The 19,068-nt window shown below is 38.3% G+C and overlaps 3 protein-coding genes and 1 pseudogene across 19 annotated transcripts in view; 3 read left to right on the top strand and 1 right to left on the bottom strand.

Moving 5' to 3' along the window:
• LOC103317425 overlaps window positions 1-19,068 on the bottom strand; it is a 219,560-nt gene that overhangs the window by 52,554 nt on the left and 147,938 nt on the right. The window lies entirely within an intron of this gene.
• Or62 (odorant receptor 62) lies at window positions 4,795-13,148 on the top strand. 3 transcript variants are annotated; one of them, XM_031926077.1, is made up of 8 exons: window positions 4,795-5,064; window positions 9,474-11,066; window positions 11,151-11,229; window positions 11,339-11,675; window positions 11,736-11,978; window positions 12,601-12,714; window positions 12,790-12,945; window positions 13,013-13,148. In XM_031926077.1, exons 2-8 carry the CDS (start codon window positions 10,985-10,987, stop codon window positions 13,061-13,063), a joined length of 1,062 nt encoding a protein of 353 aa, XP_031781937.1. In that variant the 5' UTR covers window positions 4,795-5,064; window positions 9,474-10,984; the 3' UTR covers window positions 13,064-13,148. The 3 variants fall into 3 exon arrangements, with proteins under 3 accessions (XP_031781937.1, XP_031781936.1, NP_001177503.1); XM_031926076.1 differs by having other exon boundaries at window positions 9,474-11,229; NM_001190574.1 differs by lacking the exon at window positions 4,795-5,064 and having other exon boundaries at window positions 10,985-11,229; window positions 13,013-13,063.
• Window positions 14,150-15,334, top strand: Or63PSE (odorant receptor 63 pseudogene; annotated as a pseudogene).
• Or64 (odorant receptor 64) lies at window positions 17,501-19,034 on the top strand. The gene is made up of 6 exons (NM_001190575.1): window positions 17,501-17,745; window positions 17,816-18,152; window positions 18,224-18,466; window positions 18,546-18,659; window positions 18,727-18,882; window positions 18,984-19,034. The coding sequence occupies exons 1-6, from the start codon at window positions 17,501-17,503 to the stop codon at window positions 19,032-19,034; spliced, it is 1,146 nt and encodes a 381-aa protein (NP_001177504.1).

The raw sequence follows: 19,068 nt of genomic DNA, 5'->3' as shown, positions 1-19,068 counted from the left end.
AGATTACAGACGAGAAAATAAAAAGAAGCATCGATTACACGCTTATACATCGTTATATGAAAGCTGGTCCTCAAACGATCAAAAGGCTCATCGAACTTTGCGTTCAATCGTACAAACGTTATACTTTTCTCCTCACTTTTCATAAAACACACACACATTCTCTCGTCGTGTTTATACATTATATAAAAAAAATAAGTGAATGGAGATACGAACACACTATTCTCTTTGTTAAGTCTACGCACAATGACGATACATCGCTTAATAGGAGTATCGCGAATTTTCATTTTACAGTTTATATCACAGACGAGTCTTAAAATCTAGGTAAGGAGGACAGCTTTACAACTCATACGTACCCATCATGCAAAGAATTACAATGTCATCGTATATTATGTGGTAGATCAACACGACGTAAGATCCCGTGATTCCAAGGGTGGAAAAGAAAAAAAATGCAAAGTTTACCGAGGTCCACTCGATCGACGCTTCGCGCAATAAATACGTCGCAGAGGAGAAGAGTATGAAGAAGAGAAAAATCGAAGGCAGACGAGACTTCCGCTCTCGCGTCTACGTTGCCAGGCTGGATCTAACGGTTCAGCCTTGCCTCGAGTGTTAGAGTATAGAACGAGAGGGGAATGTACTTTCCTGTCCTGCCCACGAACGCGAGCGCAAGAGACTATCGTTTCCTGCTCTCCGTGTATAATAGGGCCGGCAAAAAGCCAACCCCGTTCTCGCGACGACGCCGGTATGCGAGACCTACAGGTCCAGATATCGCGTTTTTTCGCTCTCGTTCTTTCGCTCATTTCGCATACGAGATCGTTTCGATTTGACTTTAATTTTTAAAATGAAAAACTACATTTAAAAGACCGCATTAAAAGTCAAAGCGAAGCGAATCCACACATACATTACAACGCATAGGCGTTACGTGTTGAAATTCTTCTCTCTTCTCTGTCCCCTCCGCATGGGGTCGTCGTGACTCCATTGGCCGCAGCTGTTCTTCCTCGTGTGCATGATGCAAGTCTCGACAGGATCGATGCAGCGAAGACGTCGACTCTCTCCTCTCCGAAAATCTCGTGTTATGTACGCAGGGTCACGTGTACAATATATCGATCTCCTCGTGCCGATGTACAAAGGGGTAGTAGTAGTAGTAGTTCTCTCACAGTCTATATATCAGTTCTCAGCTGACGCGGAAGTCTCGGCTGATCGAAGGGAAAAAAGGAGTCTCTCTCTCTCTCTCTCTCTCTCTCTCTCTCTCTCTACGCACATACCGGCTTTTCTTTTTGCACTGCACAAATTACGGCTCTCTCTCGTAGTGCCCGAGAGCAGCAGCAGTCGGGTCTTCCTCTCGCGGAGGAGAGAAGGCCATGGCGGAATCGACAGGTGGCTTTCGGCCACTGAACCCAGCCTCTGACCGGCTTAGATCTCCTCCTCCTCGACGATGGGCAGACTGCTCTGGTGCAAGAGCGGCGAGGATCTCGCGGTGAAGGCGAGGATCCAGTAGTCGATGTCCTTGGGGTTCTCCAGGAGGAAGGTCAGGGCGACCGGGGTGTCGCAGCCCTTCTGCCTGACGAGGAAGCCCTCGTCGCCGCAGCGCTCGATGGTGGTGTTGCGAAGGTTGAGGACGCCGAGTGGCCGGCAGAGCTTCTTCTGCGGGTAGATGACGGCGAAGTGCTCGATGCTCGTGCGGTAGACCTTGACCTGGACCGACTGGCGGTGACCGCCGTTCGGACCGAGGAGGGTCATGTAGCCGCTCATGTTCTCGGTGTTCCAGCAGCTGTCGACGTTCGACTGCTTGCTGCTCGACTTGTCGAAGTGCAGGAAGTTGGTGTGCATCGCTACGTCGGCCGGCATCTTCTTGGCGATTCGGTGACGATTAGATTTATTCAACGAACTTTTAACTGAGCTGGTGCTCTTGAAGTGTATGACACTGGTATGCGATATTACAGTAGTGGAAGTATACTCTCCGTCAAGGACAGACAGATGTACGGCTACTGTGATGCAGGAGACAGCGAAAGCAAAGCAACTTGGACACTGTATTGGAATATACTCTGTGTGTATGCGAGTGTACGAGCTGACTGCGCGCTGTCGACTGACTGGGGAAGAGCTTGCGCTGCTGACATTTATAGGCGCGTCGGTAGAGCGGCGCATGCGTCGCGTCTCGGCCGCGTCTGCTACTGCCCCGAGAAGTACGCACGACTGTCTGCGAGAAGAGAGAGAAAGAGGATGCGCGTGTCGGTTGTTATACACACGCGGAGAGGAACTTTATTATCTTGATTCGAGACGCTTTTTTCTCTCGCGCTCGGGACAATGAGAGCAGAGGTACTCGTACTTGCGTACACGCGTGTTTTTCGCGAGGATGAAAGGAAACGATGGGCGTTGATTTTTTATGCACTGTATGAGGCTGGGTGTGGCTTTATTTTTAAATTAAATTATCGGTTTATCGATTCACTTTTTGTAAACGCCGTGCAGTAATAGAAGAATAATGAATGACTCAGTCGTTGATACTGTTATTTCTCCAGAGGCCGTGAATCACTGGAAAAATTTATAATTTTCCTAGCGCTTATTTGCATGGTGCCGGTACAGTATTGTATTTTCGGAGACAGTTCAACCGTGTGTCAAAGGTTCCTTGAGTCATGCTCTTCGAGCAGACTTCAACACAATAATATTCTACTCTCATTGGAAAATTCGACATCTCGCTCTCGACGCGCACTAGTCTGGACTTCAGTTGTTTAGGAGAGGAGAACTTTTCCGTAAAGTGATAGCGAACGTCGTCGGGTATATTAAGGAACGATTTTGTGAAATCTCAGAATAAGTTTGGCAGGTGTCCCGAGCGGGGCTTTTCCGTATCCCTCCTCGAGAGATTTAATAGCGGAGTACACCGCGCTTTATTTTCGCGCTTTCCGAAAAGTACGCGCTATGTAACACGGTTAAATTTCAATGTAAACCGTGGCGACTTAAAAACTCATTTGTGTACACGAGTGTGGCTCGCGTGAGTAAAGAAAATTACGAGACAATGTCCAGCGGTCAAGCCAAAAAACCTGAAATGCGCTTTTCACATTCGATTCTGTGGAGGAGCTCATTAGTGCTCGCTTGAATCGGTATAGAGAAGCTGTGGAAATTTTAGACGTGAGCTTTGTATAACGATGGTATTTTATTGCGCTTTGATGAGAAAAACAAAATTCCGTCCGAACAATACACCATAAAAAAAAGGCTATACCAATTTTTCTCGCGTAACGCAATAACTTTTCAATTCCCCCGGCGTAAATCCAGCAGCGGTGAATCCAAACAGAAAAACAACGAAAATATCCGCAGCTAATTCAATTATCCCGAACGCGCGTACGCATCTGCGTATCTGGAAATCCCGTCCCCGAAAAATTTCCACACGGCGTACAGAAATTCTTGAACGCTGCGCAGTCGCGCCGCGCACATATGCACCCTATACAAAGGGCTCACGTTGACCAACGATCGTATCGTCGCATCATATAATAATCACGTCGCGTGTGCGGAACAAGCGGCGACACGTGCTTTTCATCATATAATACCTTCGCGTCTCTCTTTCAGCTCTTTCGGCGCGTGCGAAAGCTCTGCAGCGATTCCGGCGGCGCACGAGTCTGCGTCTCGACAGCCTCAATGCGTCATGCTGATATAATTTTCTTTCATATGCGAAGCGCGTGGAGATGCTGATTTCGCGTATGTTTTTTACTCGCGCTTCTGCACGTGTTTGCCCCTTTTCTGCCTCTATTACGGCTCGCTTTCATACTCGCGTGCAGGAGGAGGCTCGAACTCGCATTTAAGAGGCGGCTCGTGTGCCGATGGGAATACAATCGTATACAGCCTCGTGTTTGTTTGCTGATTTATTTTAATGAGGTGTAGAAAATCTGCGTCGATTCCGAAATGTAATATGGCGAGATTAATACTGTTTTGCTCGTTGGTTGCTTTTTACGCGGCGTGCACGTGTGTGGAAAAAAGTGGCCAAACTAGATTTCGCACACGCATGTATCGATTCGTCGCGTGTGTATTTTATAGGACGAACGGAATTTCACACAGATCCAGACGCTCGATTCGAGATAAGAATCGCACGCTTCTGCGATCAAAACACGCACTGTTTGTAAACCGAGTGCCGATGCGGTATTTTTCGCCTTCGGCCCGAGTTCACAACAAAAGCTGTTTTTATTTTGCTCCTCCACTCAGCTCTTACTCATATGGAATCTCGCAGCTATTATCCCCCAATTAGCGGAAGCTGACGACATGGCCTTCTCGAATTCACTCGTCGAAACGACGGCGCAGTCTACATCCGTGCTAATGTCCGCAGCGGAGCTAAACGGCACAGTCATCTTCCCTTGTTTATCGTCTCGGGCGAGCTTCTGTAGTTAAGCTCGGATTCGCCGAAAATTTCGGTATAAATGTAGGCCGAGCTTTGTGTCTCACCGAGATGCAAACAGCCGCTTGTTTCTCGACACGGGAAAATTATTTTTGAATTATATTATCGAACGTAACCGAATACTTTTTGGCGCAAAAAACGCCAGTCTTTTCTATTCACCCTATTCTTATTTGTCGAGCTTAATTCTCGGAGGGAAAATTCCAGCCCAAAAAAGGGGAGAGTGCCTCTCTCTCCCGCCGAAGGTATAGGTAATTTTCAATTCCGAGCTCCGAATGTTTTCGCGAGCGCGTGTGAATCACTCAGCGCATAAATATTCATTCGGCCGGATGAGCCCCGTGAATACGTAATTCCATTGAAAACACGGGGCCGGAAAAACCACGTATACCTTTGCGATGCCACATAGAAAAATACGAGAGAGCGAGTTTTCAGTTGTGTACAGTCTCTCTGATACTCTCGTGAGTGACTTAATTCGCTCGTGTTTTCATGCGGCGCTCGAGGGAAACGTGTTTTCGTGTTAATCTCGATATGGAGCAGCCTGATAAGTCTTATCTGCGATAGCTCGACTATTTACTGTACATCTACAGTGAGATCGATAATGGCTACGATGATGTGTTGGCTTTCGAGTGTTAAGCTAGAAAATAAGTGTTGTTAAAGCAGCTTTTCAAAAAGGGAACGATTTTAGTGATTATGTAAGTAGGTTGAGACGAATATTTTGTGAGTATATAAAAATCTTAAGCTCGGCTGTAAATAATCTATAATAATCGAAACAGCGCAATTGACAAAAAGAGGGTATATACATACACCCAACATCGAATGAAAATAGCGCCTCGTTGGCGTGAGTCCAGTTCGTTCGAGCACGCGCTCTAAGCAGCGGAATCAGACATCAAGAGAGGATATTTTTTCGTCGCACAGCTGACGAGCGAACTCGTGGATCGAGATTTTCGACGTGGCAGCTTTCGACAAGTTCTCACGTTCTTGTATACGAAAATCGTCCAGTGCAATGAATGAACGTGGCTCGATCGAGCTCAAAGCGTCTGTTTTCTCGCGTATAATGATTCGGTCGCTTTGGCGAACAATAACGTGAGTCATCGATGAAAATTGCTCGGGCTGTACATATCGTTGCCATGACCGAAACGAAAGACTGATTCAATGAATTCATGTGGTTAACGTCGTTTAGTTCCATTGGCGCTTTGTAAAATTTTTCGGGAATTTTAAGCGGCTTGTACACACGTTTAAAATTAGTTTCGTGAGCTTTTCACCGAAACGCTCGTCTTGTAATAATTATACAAGCCAGTAAGTGATATAAAAAATCAAGAACCAGATGAAAAAAGTTCATATCCACGAGATTACGAGCGGTCAAATGTCATACAGCCGCGACACCTACGTGTCAATGAACGCCGGAAAAAGAGTGAAACTGAAAGTCTCCTTATAAGTATACTATATACGATGCAATATAACTCATACCCTGAACTTTTCCAATATAAGCCGACTTTACGCGCTGCGGAATTGCTGCAGGTGAATATAACTAGCGATCCGCGGTATGGGAAATTCTCTACGATATTCCGCGGAGACACCCCCGCGAAAGATCAAAAACTTTTATACGCCGCGGCGTTTTCTACATAGGCGATGAGTCGAGAGCTTTTGGGTCGTTGACTCTATTATTGACATGTCTGCTCGCAAGAGCGGCTGTGTTATTGTGTAGGAAAATGCGCCGTGTTTGCTGAGAAAAATTTTCTCGTAAACATGTTTTTCCATGGGCGATTGTTTTAGAGAGAAAGAGAGAGGAATTTGTTCGACTTTTTGCGACTCGAATGCTCGATCCAATTTCGCTTTTAAAGCTCGTTCGATATAATACGACGACGCACTGATGACTAGTCGCAAAATGTGTGCGAGTCTTTTTCATCGTCTGGGCGATAGGTTATGAGAATTTTTTGGAAAAATTTTCCGATGTTCAATAAGTAATGGGCAGTTTGTTTACGGCAAGAGATGATTGACAGGGAAGGGGCGGTCAGTTTGGCATATGTAATGAACTCTACGCATATAAGGGAGAATAGCGTCGCACGTGACTGATGGTAAACAGAGTCGACCCGGTTTTGGTGTGGAGTGAATGAACGGCGTAGTATTGTTTCATTAATTTTTTATAACAGGTGTGCGACTCACTCGTCTTCGAATTTCTACTTAAAAAATACGTGGAAATCAGTGAAATCAAAATGCGAAAATGGAGAAAATTTAAGACTTATGCTACTGGGAGTTTGTATAAAAGACTTATTTGTAAATAAAGTATAATGCATCGCACCAGAGGATCCCCGAATACATTTTATCGCGCTTTTGACATAATTTCGCGCAGCGCAGCTGCGTCGTTTGTTTTCGAGACATAGATTCACGTTCGGCTCTGCTCAACAGAGAGACCAATATCCTATTTTCGAAGACGAAATCGAACACCTGTGTTTACGAGCCGCGCGCACGGCTGCAATTCTACGCCGTAAAAGCTGTCAAAACAAAGAAAGCTTTACATAAAAAACCGAGCTTAGGTTGTTTCTTTCAACGCGGACATCTGCGAAAAAATCATACCCACTGCATTTCTCTCCTCGAACTCGATCGAAAAGTCGCAAAAATTCCCAAGCGAATATAAATCAAAGCTTTCCCTCGCAAAACAAGAGGAGCATCAGCCGGTAGATCCATACACGAATAAACAGAGCAATTTCGAAATTTTCCCGAAGGCCTCGCGGATTCTCGACATTAATGAAAAGCGCGTTATCTTTCTCTCTGCTTTTCGACCGTGACAAAGTTTCCTCTCTCGCGGAAGCAAACACTGTATGTACTCCACCACACTGCGCGGACGCGTTAAACAATATTTTCAATAATACGCCACAGTCGCCGGTTTAACGCGCGGCTATACTTTACGAGAGCCGTAATCGCTGTGGCTGATTCATTTTCCGCGGCGTAGCACGTGTACTTAGATGTTTGCGCGGAGGCGTTCGCGATAAAGAGTCGCAGCGCTAAGTGACTCTAAAGCCAAGCTTTACTGCCGCGACTTTGTCGCATTGTGGAAGATTTTTCCACGATGCGACGAATTAGCGCTCTGAAATTCGTGTTTGCTCTAAGCTACGCTGACGCTTGTATGCGACGGTGAAAAAGAGCTGGAAAATTTGTCGAAAGCCATTCGACGGGGCTGAGTTGTATGTTTGAACATCAAATGCGCGGATCGGGATTGAAATCCTCGTGCGGCGCTCGGCCGAAACACACGTGCCGCGATGAGGTATTTGCTTTGCGCATAGAGTATTATGCGTGTGCACGTGCACGATGAAAGCGAGGGAAGAGCACAATGCGGCCGTTCGGATGGTTTTCGCGCGAAAATATGTTTACGACGAGCCGATCGTATAACCCGACCTCACACGGTGGAAAAACAATGCTCTTTCTCTATCTAGCATTCCAGAAATCCATTCGCGTTTAAAGAACAATAAAGTTCAAGAACGTATTTTGATTATGTATAGCAGTTTATATTGTACGCGATGCTCTGATGCATACTTATTATTGTACCAATTGGATTTGGACGGCTCCTGGCTCTTTCCGAGCATCGCGTCTAGCTTCAATTTAACTATTTTACGACTTGTTGACATCGCGAGCTCTGTCTGCAGTATACCATGCCTGTCAATTTTAGATGCGTTGATATTAATTACGGCATATCCAAATCACATTGCATCCGGAAGATTCGGAATATTTTTGAATAAAATACATATAAATATTTAATGGGCTTAAATGGTGCGAGTAATCTCGGCGAATCTTGCCAATAGATTGTCCGACGCTGACTCTAATAATTATTGCTTGCATCTGCAAAATTAACATCGTGCAGCCTTGGCTCCCAAATTTAGGAGTTTAATTTTAACCGAGAGTATAAAGTAAAAATCTCAAAGGTGCGTGCTTGATTAACATCAGAGCGCGATCAAGTTGGAAAATTGTACTTTTCCGCGTATCAAGAAGAACAATCGACTCGTCTTCGCGTGCTATTTCAAGCTTGTGCACGCAGCATGCATCAGTACTCGACAAACCGAATCTTATGAATCCCCAAGCTATAAAAAAAAAAAAAATGACAACATAATATAAATCAATCGCCTCTTGATCGCGCGGCACATCTCTCTTGCATCACAGTCTCCCCGTTGTACTGCGACTCTACAGATGTTTCTCCAAAGCCTTATCGTAGCTCATTGTGGCAATATAGAGATCAGCGTCGGGTCGACGAACCCGCACTCTCTCACGCGCGCCATCGTTAGGAACTAGGTATATACGTCGTGTCTAAGAGCCAGTGCTTTTGGTTTCGCGCGCACAAAAGACGCAAGCTCGAGAAATACAGAGAGAAAGGGAGCCAAGCGAATCCTTGATGCAGCAGCCCGCTGCAAGCGCGTGCGTGTGAGAGCTTCTTGGGAAAGGGTTGGCTGGCCGCCAAGCCGCGCGTGTAGTTTATCTTTGCGCTTTTGGCATCGTGGATCAGCCGGCGAATTGTGCCGGTGATGTGACACCGAGTCGGTAGTTAGAAGATGGGAATGATTTTCTTTTTTTTTCGAGGGCTTTATATTCGACTGTTTTGTTCGTTATTCTGATATATTAAAAAACTTGTCGATAGTATAAATGAATGGTTAATCGTGCCTGTAATTGTATAGAAATGAAAAAATCAGTCAGAGCATTTATAAGAATGCATTTTTTGTCAAAATAAATAAATTGCGCAAGTAAAAGTAGAAACATTATTAATCGTGTAGTCGATCGATATTGCCATTTCAGTATTTTCCGCTTTGTTGCCAAGCCAGAACTCGTTTCTTAGAGTAGACAGAGCGTAAGTGATCCTGGGGAAATCATTAATATTTGCGTATAGAAGTCTAACATAGTATTGATTTGCGTCTTTTAAAATAAGGAAAAACATTGTTTCGAGCAATGTAAAAATTTTAGATTTGGAAAGTTTAAATCGCAAACCATAGTCACATAGAGAGTAAGGTGATACATATATTTATACAAATTCAAAAAATATATTTATATTAATGCATGTTTTTTTGAAAAACGACATTTATAATTCAAGTTTGTTGTTGCCTACGTTACTTTCTTGCAGATAACCCAGATGGCAGCATAAGCTGAGCAAGAGTTTATCGACGGAGTTGTTCTTACTGGTATCGAGTTGCTAACATTGCAACGAGATGGCGCTTTTTATTGATCGACGCAGAAGCAAGTAGAAGCGCGCGATTTGAAGCTGGTGAAGAGAAAAATTGTAATTTTTAAAGTAATTTTTAAGCTAACTTTTTACTGTTACATATATTTCAACCCGAAACAAAGATTATTTTTTGTAGATTAAATACCGTTATGTAATTTTTAAAACAAAATATTCCGTATTTAGGAATAAAAGTTTTGTTTAACATATGCAAAGTACTGATTAATGTAAGACGCAACTTTGTAATCAACAAATAAGTATATCAATCAAGACAAGTATAATTATTCATAATTATGGTAAGATTAAACATGACAAATCATTTTTAATATAGGTAATTAAATACACGCATAGGGAATACATAAGTTTGTATTGATTAAGGTTAGTATTAAGAAACGAACAATTAATTAACTATTAACGAATAATGACAGGTAATAAGGAAATCCCACACTTGTGAAAATAAATTAATGTTTCAATATCAATTATTACGAGCTACTTATAATATCAAATTAATTACCATTAACAAGAGTTTTTTCTTCAGTGCAGATTTATTTTTTCCATTATAATTTAGGAACGAATAAGTATATTTGTAATATTGATTACAATAATACATTTTTATGATGATTGGTAGATGCATTTAAAAAAATCATAGCAAAGCACTTTCTCACCTGACAAAAAACTGCAGGGGCTTACATTTTATTACCAATAAAATTTTTTCAAAATCATACTTTAGCTATTTAAAAGTTGTATCTTTATATCGACAAATATTTTGATTTCTAAACTGAAATTAATATACATTATTTTATATTGGCAGTACTCAGATTTTCTCTTCGCAAAGAAAGCAATACTAAACTTTAAAACCAATCACTATGTAACACGTATACTCTAGATATGTAATATATTATTTGCAACTTGTATGTAATTATTTATTTACTATATGAATTTATTCTTCACTCAGATATGTATAAAGCGTGAGCACAAATTATTGTGTAGCTGCCTAAATTACATTTTTTATTCTAGTATGATTTGCATATTAGATTAGCAATTACGCATACAGTTCTCTCATGATCGCGTGTGCGCAGTATGATCATGTTCTTCTTTAGATTAACGCTGTCATAGTCGCTTATATTAGTGCTCAGGCTATGAAATTATTTTTGTACAAATGCACATTTTTTAACATTTTGTAAAATTATACTTGTGTTGATAAATGCACATTCATTGATATTATTTTATAAACAAGTACCAAGATGTGAGTAAATTTCTTTTTGTTATCTAAATCTCATAAATATGTATAATTTTTATAACTATTTCTTTTAACAGTATTTGATTAAATACGTTTTAAACCGTTAGTGTCTAAAACAAATACATGTGCCGATCGAGTAAAATAACGAGTATTTTTGAGATAAAAAATAAGCAACATGTGTGCAAATATTTTCATAGGACATCATCAATTTGGTTTACGGGTAGTTGGCAGTTGGCCAGGAAAGTCCCAATTACCAGGTTTTTATTTTGCTATTGGAATAATGTTATTTTTTCTTATCTTTGAAATATTGAACATTACTGAAGTTTACCACGATCTTGAAGAACTTATGGATAACTTGGTATCGACAATAGGAGTAGTGTTGGGATTATTCAAATTCATCACAGTACGGGTGAAACGCAGGTATTCTTTGATGTATAGTTTAGTGTATACATTATATTCTCTGAATTTCTATTGCACAAAATCATCTCTACAACGTTCATATTTTTAATTATGTACTTTTTTAACATAGAAAATTAAAAACCGTGATTAATAAAATTTTCGATGACTGGAAGACCGACAGCCAATTTGTGTCTGAAATGATGGTAAAAAATTGCACCCGTTCCCAGCTTGTGTCCAAATTTGTCATATTTTTGTATAACAGCATGAATTTCACATACTTCTTGAGAACTGTGATATCTCATATATTCGATGAGGTTCAAGATAGAAAATTTTTAGCTCAAGTAACTTTTCCTATTGTCGATGGAAGACAAACACCATTGTACGAGATTATAATATTTTTTCAATTCATTACGGCATCAGTATGCTTTAACAGTCAAGCTTTAGTTGAAGGTTTACTTGCAACTTTGGTAAGTTGACTTGAATTGAAAGCATAAATGAATAAATATAATAAATTCATTTGCTGACAGGTTCTACATGCATGTTCAAAAGTGGACGTCGTTAGAAGAGAAATTCTAAATTTTTCAACAATTTGCAAAACAGATAAGAATGACAAAAAAGATATACTTAAGACTTTGAGAAAATTATCTGAAGAACACTTTAAGTTCATTGAATTTTCAGAAGATATTCAAGATATTTTTTCATATGTTTCATTCTTTCACATATTCTTCTTAACCTTAATTCAAGTTGTATCAGGGTATATGTTCATAGATGTAAGAATTCATAATAGTTGTAATATGAATATGATATGATGTGACATATCATATGCACGGAAAAAGGTTTTCAGCGGTTTTCCGCACGCCTCGAGAAGTAGAGAGTTCTTGATTCTGTGCACTGAAAAAAAACACAGCCATTTTAACTGAACTCGCACCAGTAATCCGTCATTGTACGAAGACTTGCCAAAATTACCGTAGAGTTCAGCAGTTTTTAAGAATCAGTTCGGTCGTTTTTGCTGGTGTCCCGCGTAAGCGACCAAATTTCAGTGGTACACCGTTGTTCTTACTGAACAGTCGTTACGGTGGCAGAACGGTTAAAACTACCCTAAGTTTACAGCAAAAACGACTGTGTTTTTTTTCAGTGTGGCAGCGAGTTTTGAAGCGCTATCCCGCCAGCCAGACGGTAGACTAGGAAGAGTGGCGAAAGAGAGCCAAAGACAGAAACAGTAAACACGCGTGCTGATTGGTCCGCGCGTTGTGACTTTGGAGAGTGGGCATGCGTCCGAAAACGTCGTGGCATGCATCCGAAAAACAAGTTCTACGCTTGACATGGAAGCGAAAAATCGCTGAAAACCTTTTTCTGTGTGATTTACATTTTAAAATCACACGTTTTGTTCAGGGATTAGAACGGGGTACAAAACCAGTTAATTTAATTCACTACGCAATATTGACAACATCATTTTTAGTAAGCGCAGGTTATTATTGCATTGCCGGAGAATACTTGACGAGCCAGGTCAGTTATTATTATTATCATTCTTATTTTAATAATTACCATTATGAAGATTATAATATTCATTTTTGATCGTAGAGTGAAATAATATTCAATGAGTTGTACAATTGCTATTGGTATGAATTTCCATCTTCTTATAAGAAAGCAATTTGTTTTATGTTACTTAAAGCTCGAAAACCAGTGAAACTTACTGTTGGGAAATTCAGCACGCTATCTCTGATATACTTAACCAGTGTAACTGCATTTTTAAATTTTCAAAAACATTTTGTATTGATGTATTGTAATAGAACTAATTTTTCAGATAATGAAGACTTCATTTTCTTATCTCTCCTTAGTTCGTGCGGTACGATAAGTATTTAAAAGTACTTATACGAGAACATTGATACTACTGTGAATTATACAAAAATTACACGAATAATAAAGTTTTTAAAAATAAATATTTGTATTTCTGCAATGATTAATAAATGTTATATTTCATAATAAATTATGGCAGATTTCAACAAGTCCAAATTAAAAAGAAATGCTAATATTCACAGATATTTTTTGATAAAAATTAATTTTTTAAAAATATTTGAAATATTTCAAGACATTATAATGTAATACATGTGCAGTTGATTATAAACTCTAAAGCCTTTTATACGTGAGGAGTTACTAAGAAATGTGAGATTATTAGTATACATAGAACGACTGATGGCCAATAAGATTTAATAGTGAAAGGAAATTAGTTTTATTAAATTAAAGCTAATGTACAGGATACCCTACGAACATTTAACGTTTTTGGCAAATGACTCATACTACTTCGCGAATTAACTCATTGTTAGACCTACACTCAGTAAAAATACTTTTGTCTGGCTAAATCTTACTTTAAATACATACGACGTGTAAACTTACTTTTTCTGATTTTTGAAGATTGTTAAATCTTCAGTATGTATCATCTTTGTTTATTTTCATGGTGGTTAAATGCGTAGGATGTAGTTTATCGAACGACGTAGCTTAAAACTTTTGAGAAGTTCCTTAATTATTTCTTCATAAATATACATGATAAAATGAATCTATTGAAGTATACTACTCAGTAAACTTCAAGACAAAACCAGCTGAATGCGCTAATACTGTAACACACACTACGCTTGAAGAAAAAACTTTATGCATCGTCAATTTTAATTATTAATGGATTTATTCACACAGTAAAAGCTTTGAGTTCGCGACCTATACATTTTTAAGCTCAAACTTCTTATCTCATAGCTACTGTGTATATTTTTTTCATTCCTCAATTTCCATTATTGATGATGCGAAGTCCAGTCGCAACGCTTTTTTTGCGTTTGCGCACACCTCTAGAGCGCTTTATTTTATGCGTACTTTGTATTGTCTTTTCATTAGTATTTTTTTTCTACAGAAATTTATTGTACTGCTTCATGATAAAACGTCCTAGTGCGATAAAATGATGAAAACTAATATAATTAAGAAGCCTCATCGTATTGGTTTGAAGATGATTGGTGTGTGGCCAGGTGTTACAGGATGGTCAGGATTTATGTTCATAATGGGGTGGTTATTTTTTACGCTGATTTTTATGATATGGGATGTTTTTATTATTTATCACGATCTTGAATTGCTTATGAATAATTTGCTGCTAAATTGCTTCGGATGATTTCTCAATTACTTGTACGAGTGTCCTTGGTATGAGTTCTAAGCAATCTCCTGTATTCGAGGTTGTATGCTTCTTTCAATTTGCTATAGCTGTTATAAGTGCCAACGCCCATGCTTTGATAGAAGGGGTGCTGACCGTATTGGTAAAAATTGCTAATATGCCTATATTTAAGAAACATATATAATTATATATTTCATTAAAATTAATAGGTTCTACACGCAGGTACAAAAGTTCACCTACTTGAAAAAGAAATACAAAAGTTCTCCGCTATTTGTCAATCGAAAACTGACAAAGAGATTACATCGAAGGCCATAAGGGGGTTAATCGATAAGCATTTGAATTTTATTAAATTCGTTAAAGAAGTCAAGGACATCTATTATTTCGTTTCGTTTGTTCACGTTTTTCTTTCACTTTTTTGCATGTCATCGTTGGATATATGTTCATTGATATAATTACGAACTTATTTAGCTATCGAAAACAATTTCAACTTCTAAATTTAATCAATTAAAGTGATTTGTTTATCAGACGCTAGAGAGTGGAGATAGATCAATCAAATTATTTCTTTATGGGCTATTCACAACAAGAGCCTTGGCGAGTACTACAATCTATTGTATTGTTGGCGAATATTTCATGAATCAGGTAAACAATTAAATTTTGTTACTGATATCAGTCATTTTTCTTACACCTGCTTTAGAGTATGCGAATCTATGGTGAACTATACAACACTGCTTGGTACGACTTTGATGTTAAGAACATTAAGGCAGTTACTTTTATGATAATGAAAGCTCGAAACGCCACATCTCTGAAATCAGCAAGTTTCGGACAGTTATCACTTTTTTATTTAACAGGAGTAAGTTATCTATCTGTTTACAAATTATATCGATGCGTAGTGAATTTTAATCTTGTGTATATTTTCTGTTTCGGCAGGTGATCAGGACTTCATTCTCTATTCTTTCATTAACTAGAGCAACTCGTTAATTAAAGCTGACCAGAATGAATTTGAAGAGCATGCTTTTCATGAAATTGGTGTATTACGTGACAAATAATAAATTTTATTTTCGTAAAACAAGGACATGTTTATGAGCTGGTCTCAAAATAACGATTATAAAGCTATTGAGCATCGATTGGGCCACGTCAGCATTTAGGTACTAAAATAAAGTTTTCTCACCACAGAAAAAAACTGCATGAGAGGGAAAAATATTCTGCGTTTTGCAACCTGTAATCATTGAAACGTCTCCACGTGCGAGAGAGGGGCGCGAGCAGTGCATATAAAATGAACTAAAAAAAGCATACTATCATTACCATCTTCGAGGGGAATGATCGCGCTTTTAACTTATTTATTTATGCGACTATTGCACGCGCTGAGCAAAAGAAAAGAACTTACCTAATGTTCTCATGATTTTTCTATTCAAACAATAGAGACCACTATTTTTTTTTTAAATTTTTATTTTTGTATGCAATCAATTTGAAAAAATTCTCGTTCCCATATCTTAGTTTTAAAATATTATGATATCATGATGCATCACGCGATCTTCCTGATATAAGCTATAGCTCGAACACCGCAAATCTATAGATGATAGGCTATAGACAACAAACTCTCAGCAAACAAAATAATAGTCGAATGATATGTACATCTTATATCACGAAGATTTATGAGAAAAAACGAACATTGCCCTCATCCTCCCTCAGGAAATGATCGCGGGCTGGAACAAAGAAACTTGCTGATATGAAATTCATAAAGCGCAGTACCTTGCGGTAACGTCTGTGCGCCTTACATTGTATTTTATTCGACGATAAAATGTTGTAGCTTGGTATCTGAAATGCATCGTATCCATCTACCCTCGATTTTCTTATGTCTATTGAAAAAAAGTTTGTTCTCAGCCTCAATTGAATATTTACGTAAGCTAGTATGTACGCGTATGTTGCTAGGCTCACGCTGCCAAAATATTACGGAAAACAGCAGTGAGCAATACAAAGTTCTTACAGTGAGAAGACAGTTTGGTGAATAGCGTATAGTGTACAGATTGCACGTTGAATATCATTTGTAAAATTTTCTCTGTTACTTTTTTATGCTGATCACTTGTGCATAGTGGAGAGTGAAGGTTTTCTGATGAAATAAATATGGGGTTTCTTTTAATTACAAGTAAATTATGCATACATTTACAATTGAAATTACCGAAATATTTGTATTACAGATTATTATATAGCATCGTTTTTCTACTTATCATTGGTCCGTGCTGCAAGTTCATAAAAGTATTGAATTTAAAGAGACATCATTTTAATTGCGAATAGTGTATCATATCGTAAATTGATTATAAGTAATAAATATTTTCAATTGCTTAATAAATATTTTCTACTACCCTTAAATATAAATCTATACAGTCTTTGCGCAAAATTATTACTTTTAATTTAATAAATATGGCACACGCGCGTACATCGCACGGAAATTTTTTCAAATAAAATATTTTTCACTTCTAAAGGCTTCAAAACACCTTTCTAACATGTGTTTACGAAAACCTTTAAAACTCAATACTAAAAAGCTTCTGTTAGGAAGAAGCAACATTAATATACATTGAATTTATTGAATAACGTTGCAAGTTTAACTGTATCGTATAAAAGCAAATGTGCGCATCAATGTCGTGGCAGAGCTTAGTACGTAGGTCCGGATTCATTTATTCGTAATATAGTACGACCAAATTGCGACGACGTAAGTTTCGCACTCAAGCGACCAAGGAAAAATTTCCTCTGGCCTCTGCGCTTAGAACTATTAAATATTTCAGATGAATACGTGAGTATGCGAAGATTCTATACATATAGCACAGTCTGCTGTCTAATTGAAGTACAGAGCAGAAGAGAAAGAAAATTAGTAGCCTTCTAACTGTTATCGATATCGGTGCTCAAGAATTTATTTTTATTATTGAGAGATTCATACGCTTCATGCTTCTTGTCATTTGTATACGTAAAAATGGAACATCGTTTTAGTTGCTCGAAAACTGGACAGTTTCATGGACAATTTCACAGTAACAGTGCATTATCATTGACTTTACAGATAATTGCTATCTATTATTTTCATATTTCTGTGATTGTAATATATTCAAATATTTATATTAGACTAACAGCAATCTGACAAATTCGAAAAAAATCATGTCAGATAAAATAGTTATGCGTCATGTTCGAGTAGCACTGCAAGTGATAGGTTTGTGGCCAGGTTACACAAGCTCAGTTGGATTTGTTATAGCAATTACTTGGCTCCTGACGTGCTTAACATTTCAGTTATGGCACGCGGCAGTTGTTTTTAGCAAACTCGATGCTTTAATGGGCAATTTAGGGGCAACAATGGCGGTAGCCACGGCGACACTCAAGTTGATCGCGTTCCACGTGAAAGGCAGGTAATCGACTTAATTATTGAAATCATTGTTACATAAATTTATGTAAATATACTTGTTTGATACAAATTAGAAATGTAAAAATAGTAATAAAAGAAATCTTAAATGATTGGGCATATGAAAATCGATCTTCCAATTGTGAAGTCATGGTACAAAACACTAAACGTGCTAAGTACTTGACCAAATGGATTACTGGAGCGTATAATGCGACCGTGATAACTTATTTGGTAAATGCTATTATAGCATACTGTTCCGGAATCACTGAACAGAGGTTGTATGTTCTGCCTTCGAAATTCCCATCTTTTTGTAAGCAATCGCCTGTATTTGAGATCGTATGCTTCTTTCAATTTTCCGCGGCCCTTATCAGTACTAACGTCCAAGTTTTGGTAGAAGGAATGCTGACTGTATTGGTAAATTTTTCTAAAATGACTATCTTTATATAAACATTGAAGAACAATTATAAACTATTTACAATTTATAGGTTTTACACGCAGGTACTAAGGTTTTTCTACTTCAAAAAGAAATACAAAAGTTGTCAGTTATTTGTCAATCGAAAACTAACAACAAAGAAGTTATATCGAAGTCGACAATAGCATTAATTAATAAACATTTGAATTTCATTAAATTTGTTAAAGAAGTCAAGGATATTTATTACTTCATTTCATTTGTTCATGTTTTTACGTTTACCTTTTTGCACGTTATTGTTGGATACATGTTTATTGATGTAATTATAAACTCATTTAGTTATAAAAGATGTAACTTTTTTTCTATAATTATTCAGTTAAAAAATTTTTGTTTATTAGACATTAGAGCGTGGAGACAGGTCCATCAAATTATTTCTTTATGGATTATTTACAACAAGAGCCTTAGCGAGTACTACGATCTATTGTATTGCTGGCGAATATCTCATGAATCAGGTAAAAAGATCAATTTTGCTACGGATGAACAAACATTCTAATTTTTTCTCTTCTACATATCATTTAGAGTATGCGAATCTTCGATGAACTATACAACAGTGCTTGGTACGAATTCGATGTTCCGAACATCAAAGCAATCACCTTCATGATAATGAAAGCTCGCAATGCTACATCACTTACGCCAGCAAGTTTTGGCCAGTTATCACTCTTTTATTTAACAAGTGTAAGTTAGTTCTATTTACTTATGAAGCAATAATATTAATAGTTTATATACGTGCAGTTTCAACAAATCTTAACTGCGTGTCTTCATCTCTTTCTTTCCAGGTAATAAGGACTTCGTTTTCTATTCTTTCATTAACTAGAGCAACTCGATGATAATGTCTGATCATGACATGTTGTACTGTAAAAA

The sequence above is a fragment of the Nasonia vitripennis genome, chromosome 3 (assembly GCF_009193385.2).
Source record: "Nasonia vitripennis strain AsymCx chromosome 3, Nvit_psr_1.1, whole genome shotgun sequence".
NCBI classification, from domain to species: domain Eukaryota; kingdom Metazoa; phylum Arthropoda; class Insecta; order Hymenoptera; family Pteromalidae; genus Nasonia; species Nasonia vitripennis.
Note: the sequence above shows the minus strand (reverse complement) of the source record. Positions and strands in the feature narration are given on the sequence as shown.

Bases quoted from the DNA above. Each gene is read 5' to 3' on its own strand.
- Or62 (XM_031926076.1), top strand. From the start codon at position 10,985: ATGTGTGCAAATATTTTCATAGGACATCATCAATTTGGTTTACGGGTA. The intron at 12,715-12,789 runs GTCAGTTATTAT...TTTTGATCGTAG, and splicing joins GAGAATACTTGACGAGCCAG to AGTGAAATAATATTCAATGA. The intron at 12,946-13,012 runs GTAACTGCATTT...CTAATTTTTCAG, and splicing joins CTCTGATATACTTAACCAGT to ATAATGAAGACTTCATTTTC.
- Or64 (NM_001190575.1), top strand. From the start codon at position 17,501: ATGTCAGATAAAATAGTTATGCGTCATGTTCGAGTAGCACTGCAAGTG. The intron at 18,153-18,223 runs GTAAATTTTTCT...TACAATTTATAG, and splicing joins AAGGAATGCTGACTGTATTG to GTTTTACACGCAGGTACTAA. The intron at 18,883-18,983 runs GTAAGTTAGTTC...CTTTCTTTCCAG, and splicing joins CACTCTTTTATTTAACAAGT to GTAATAAGGACTTCGTTTTC.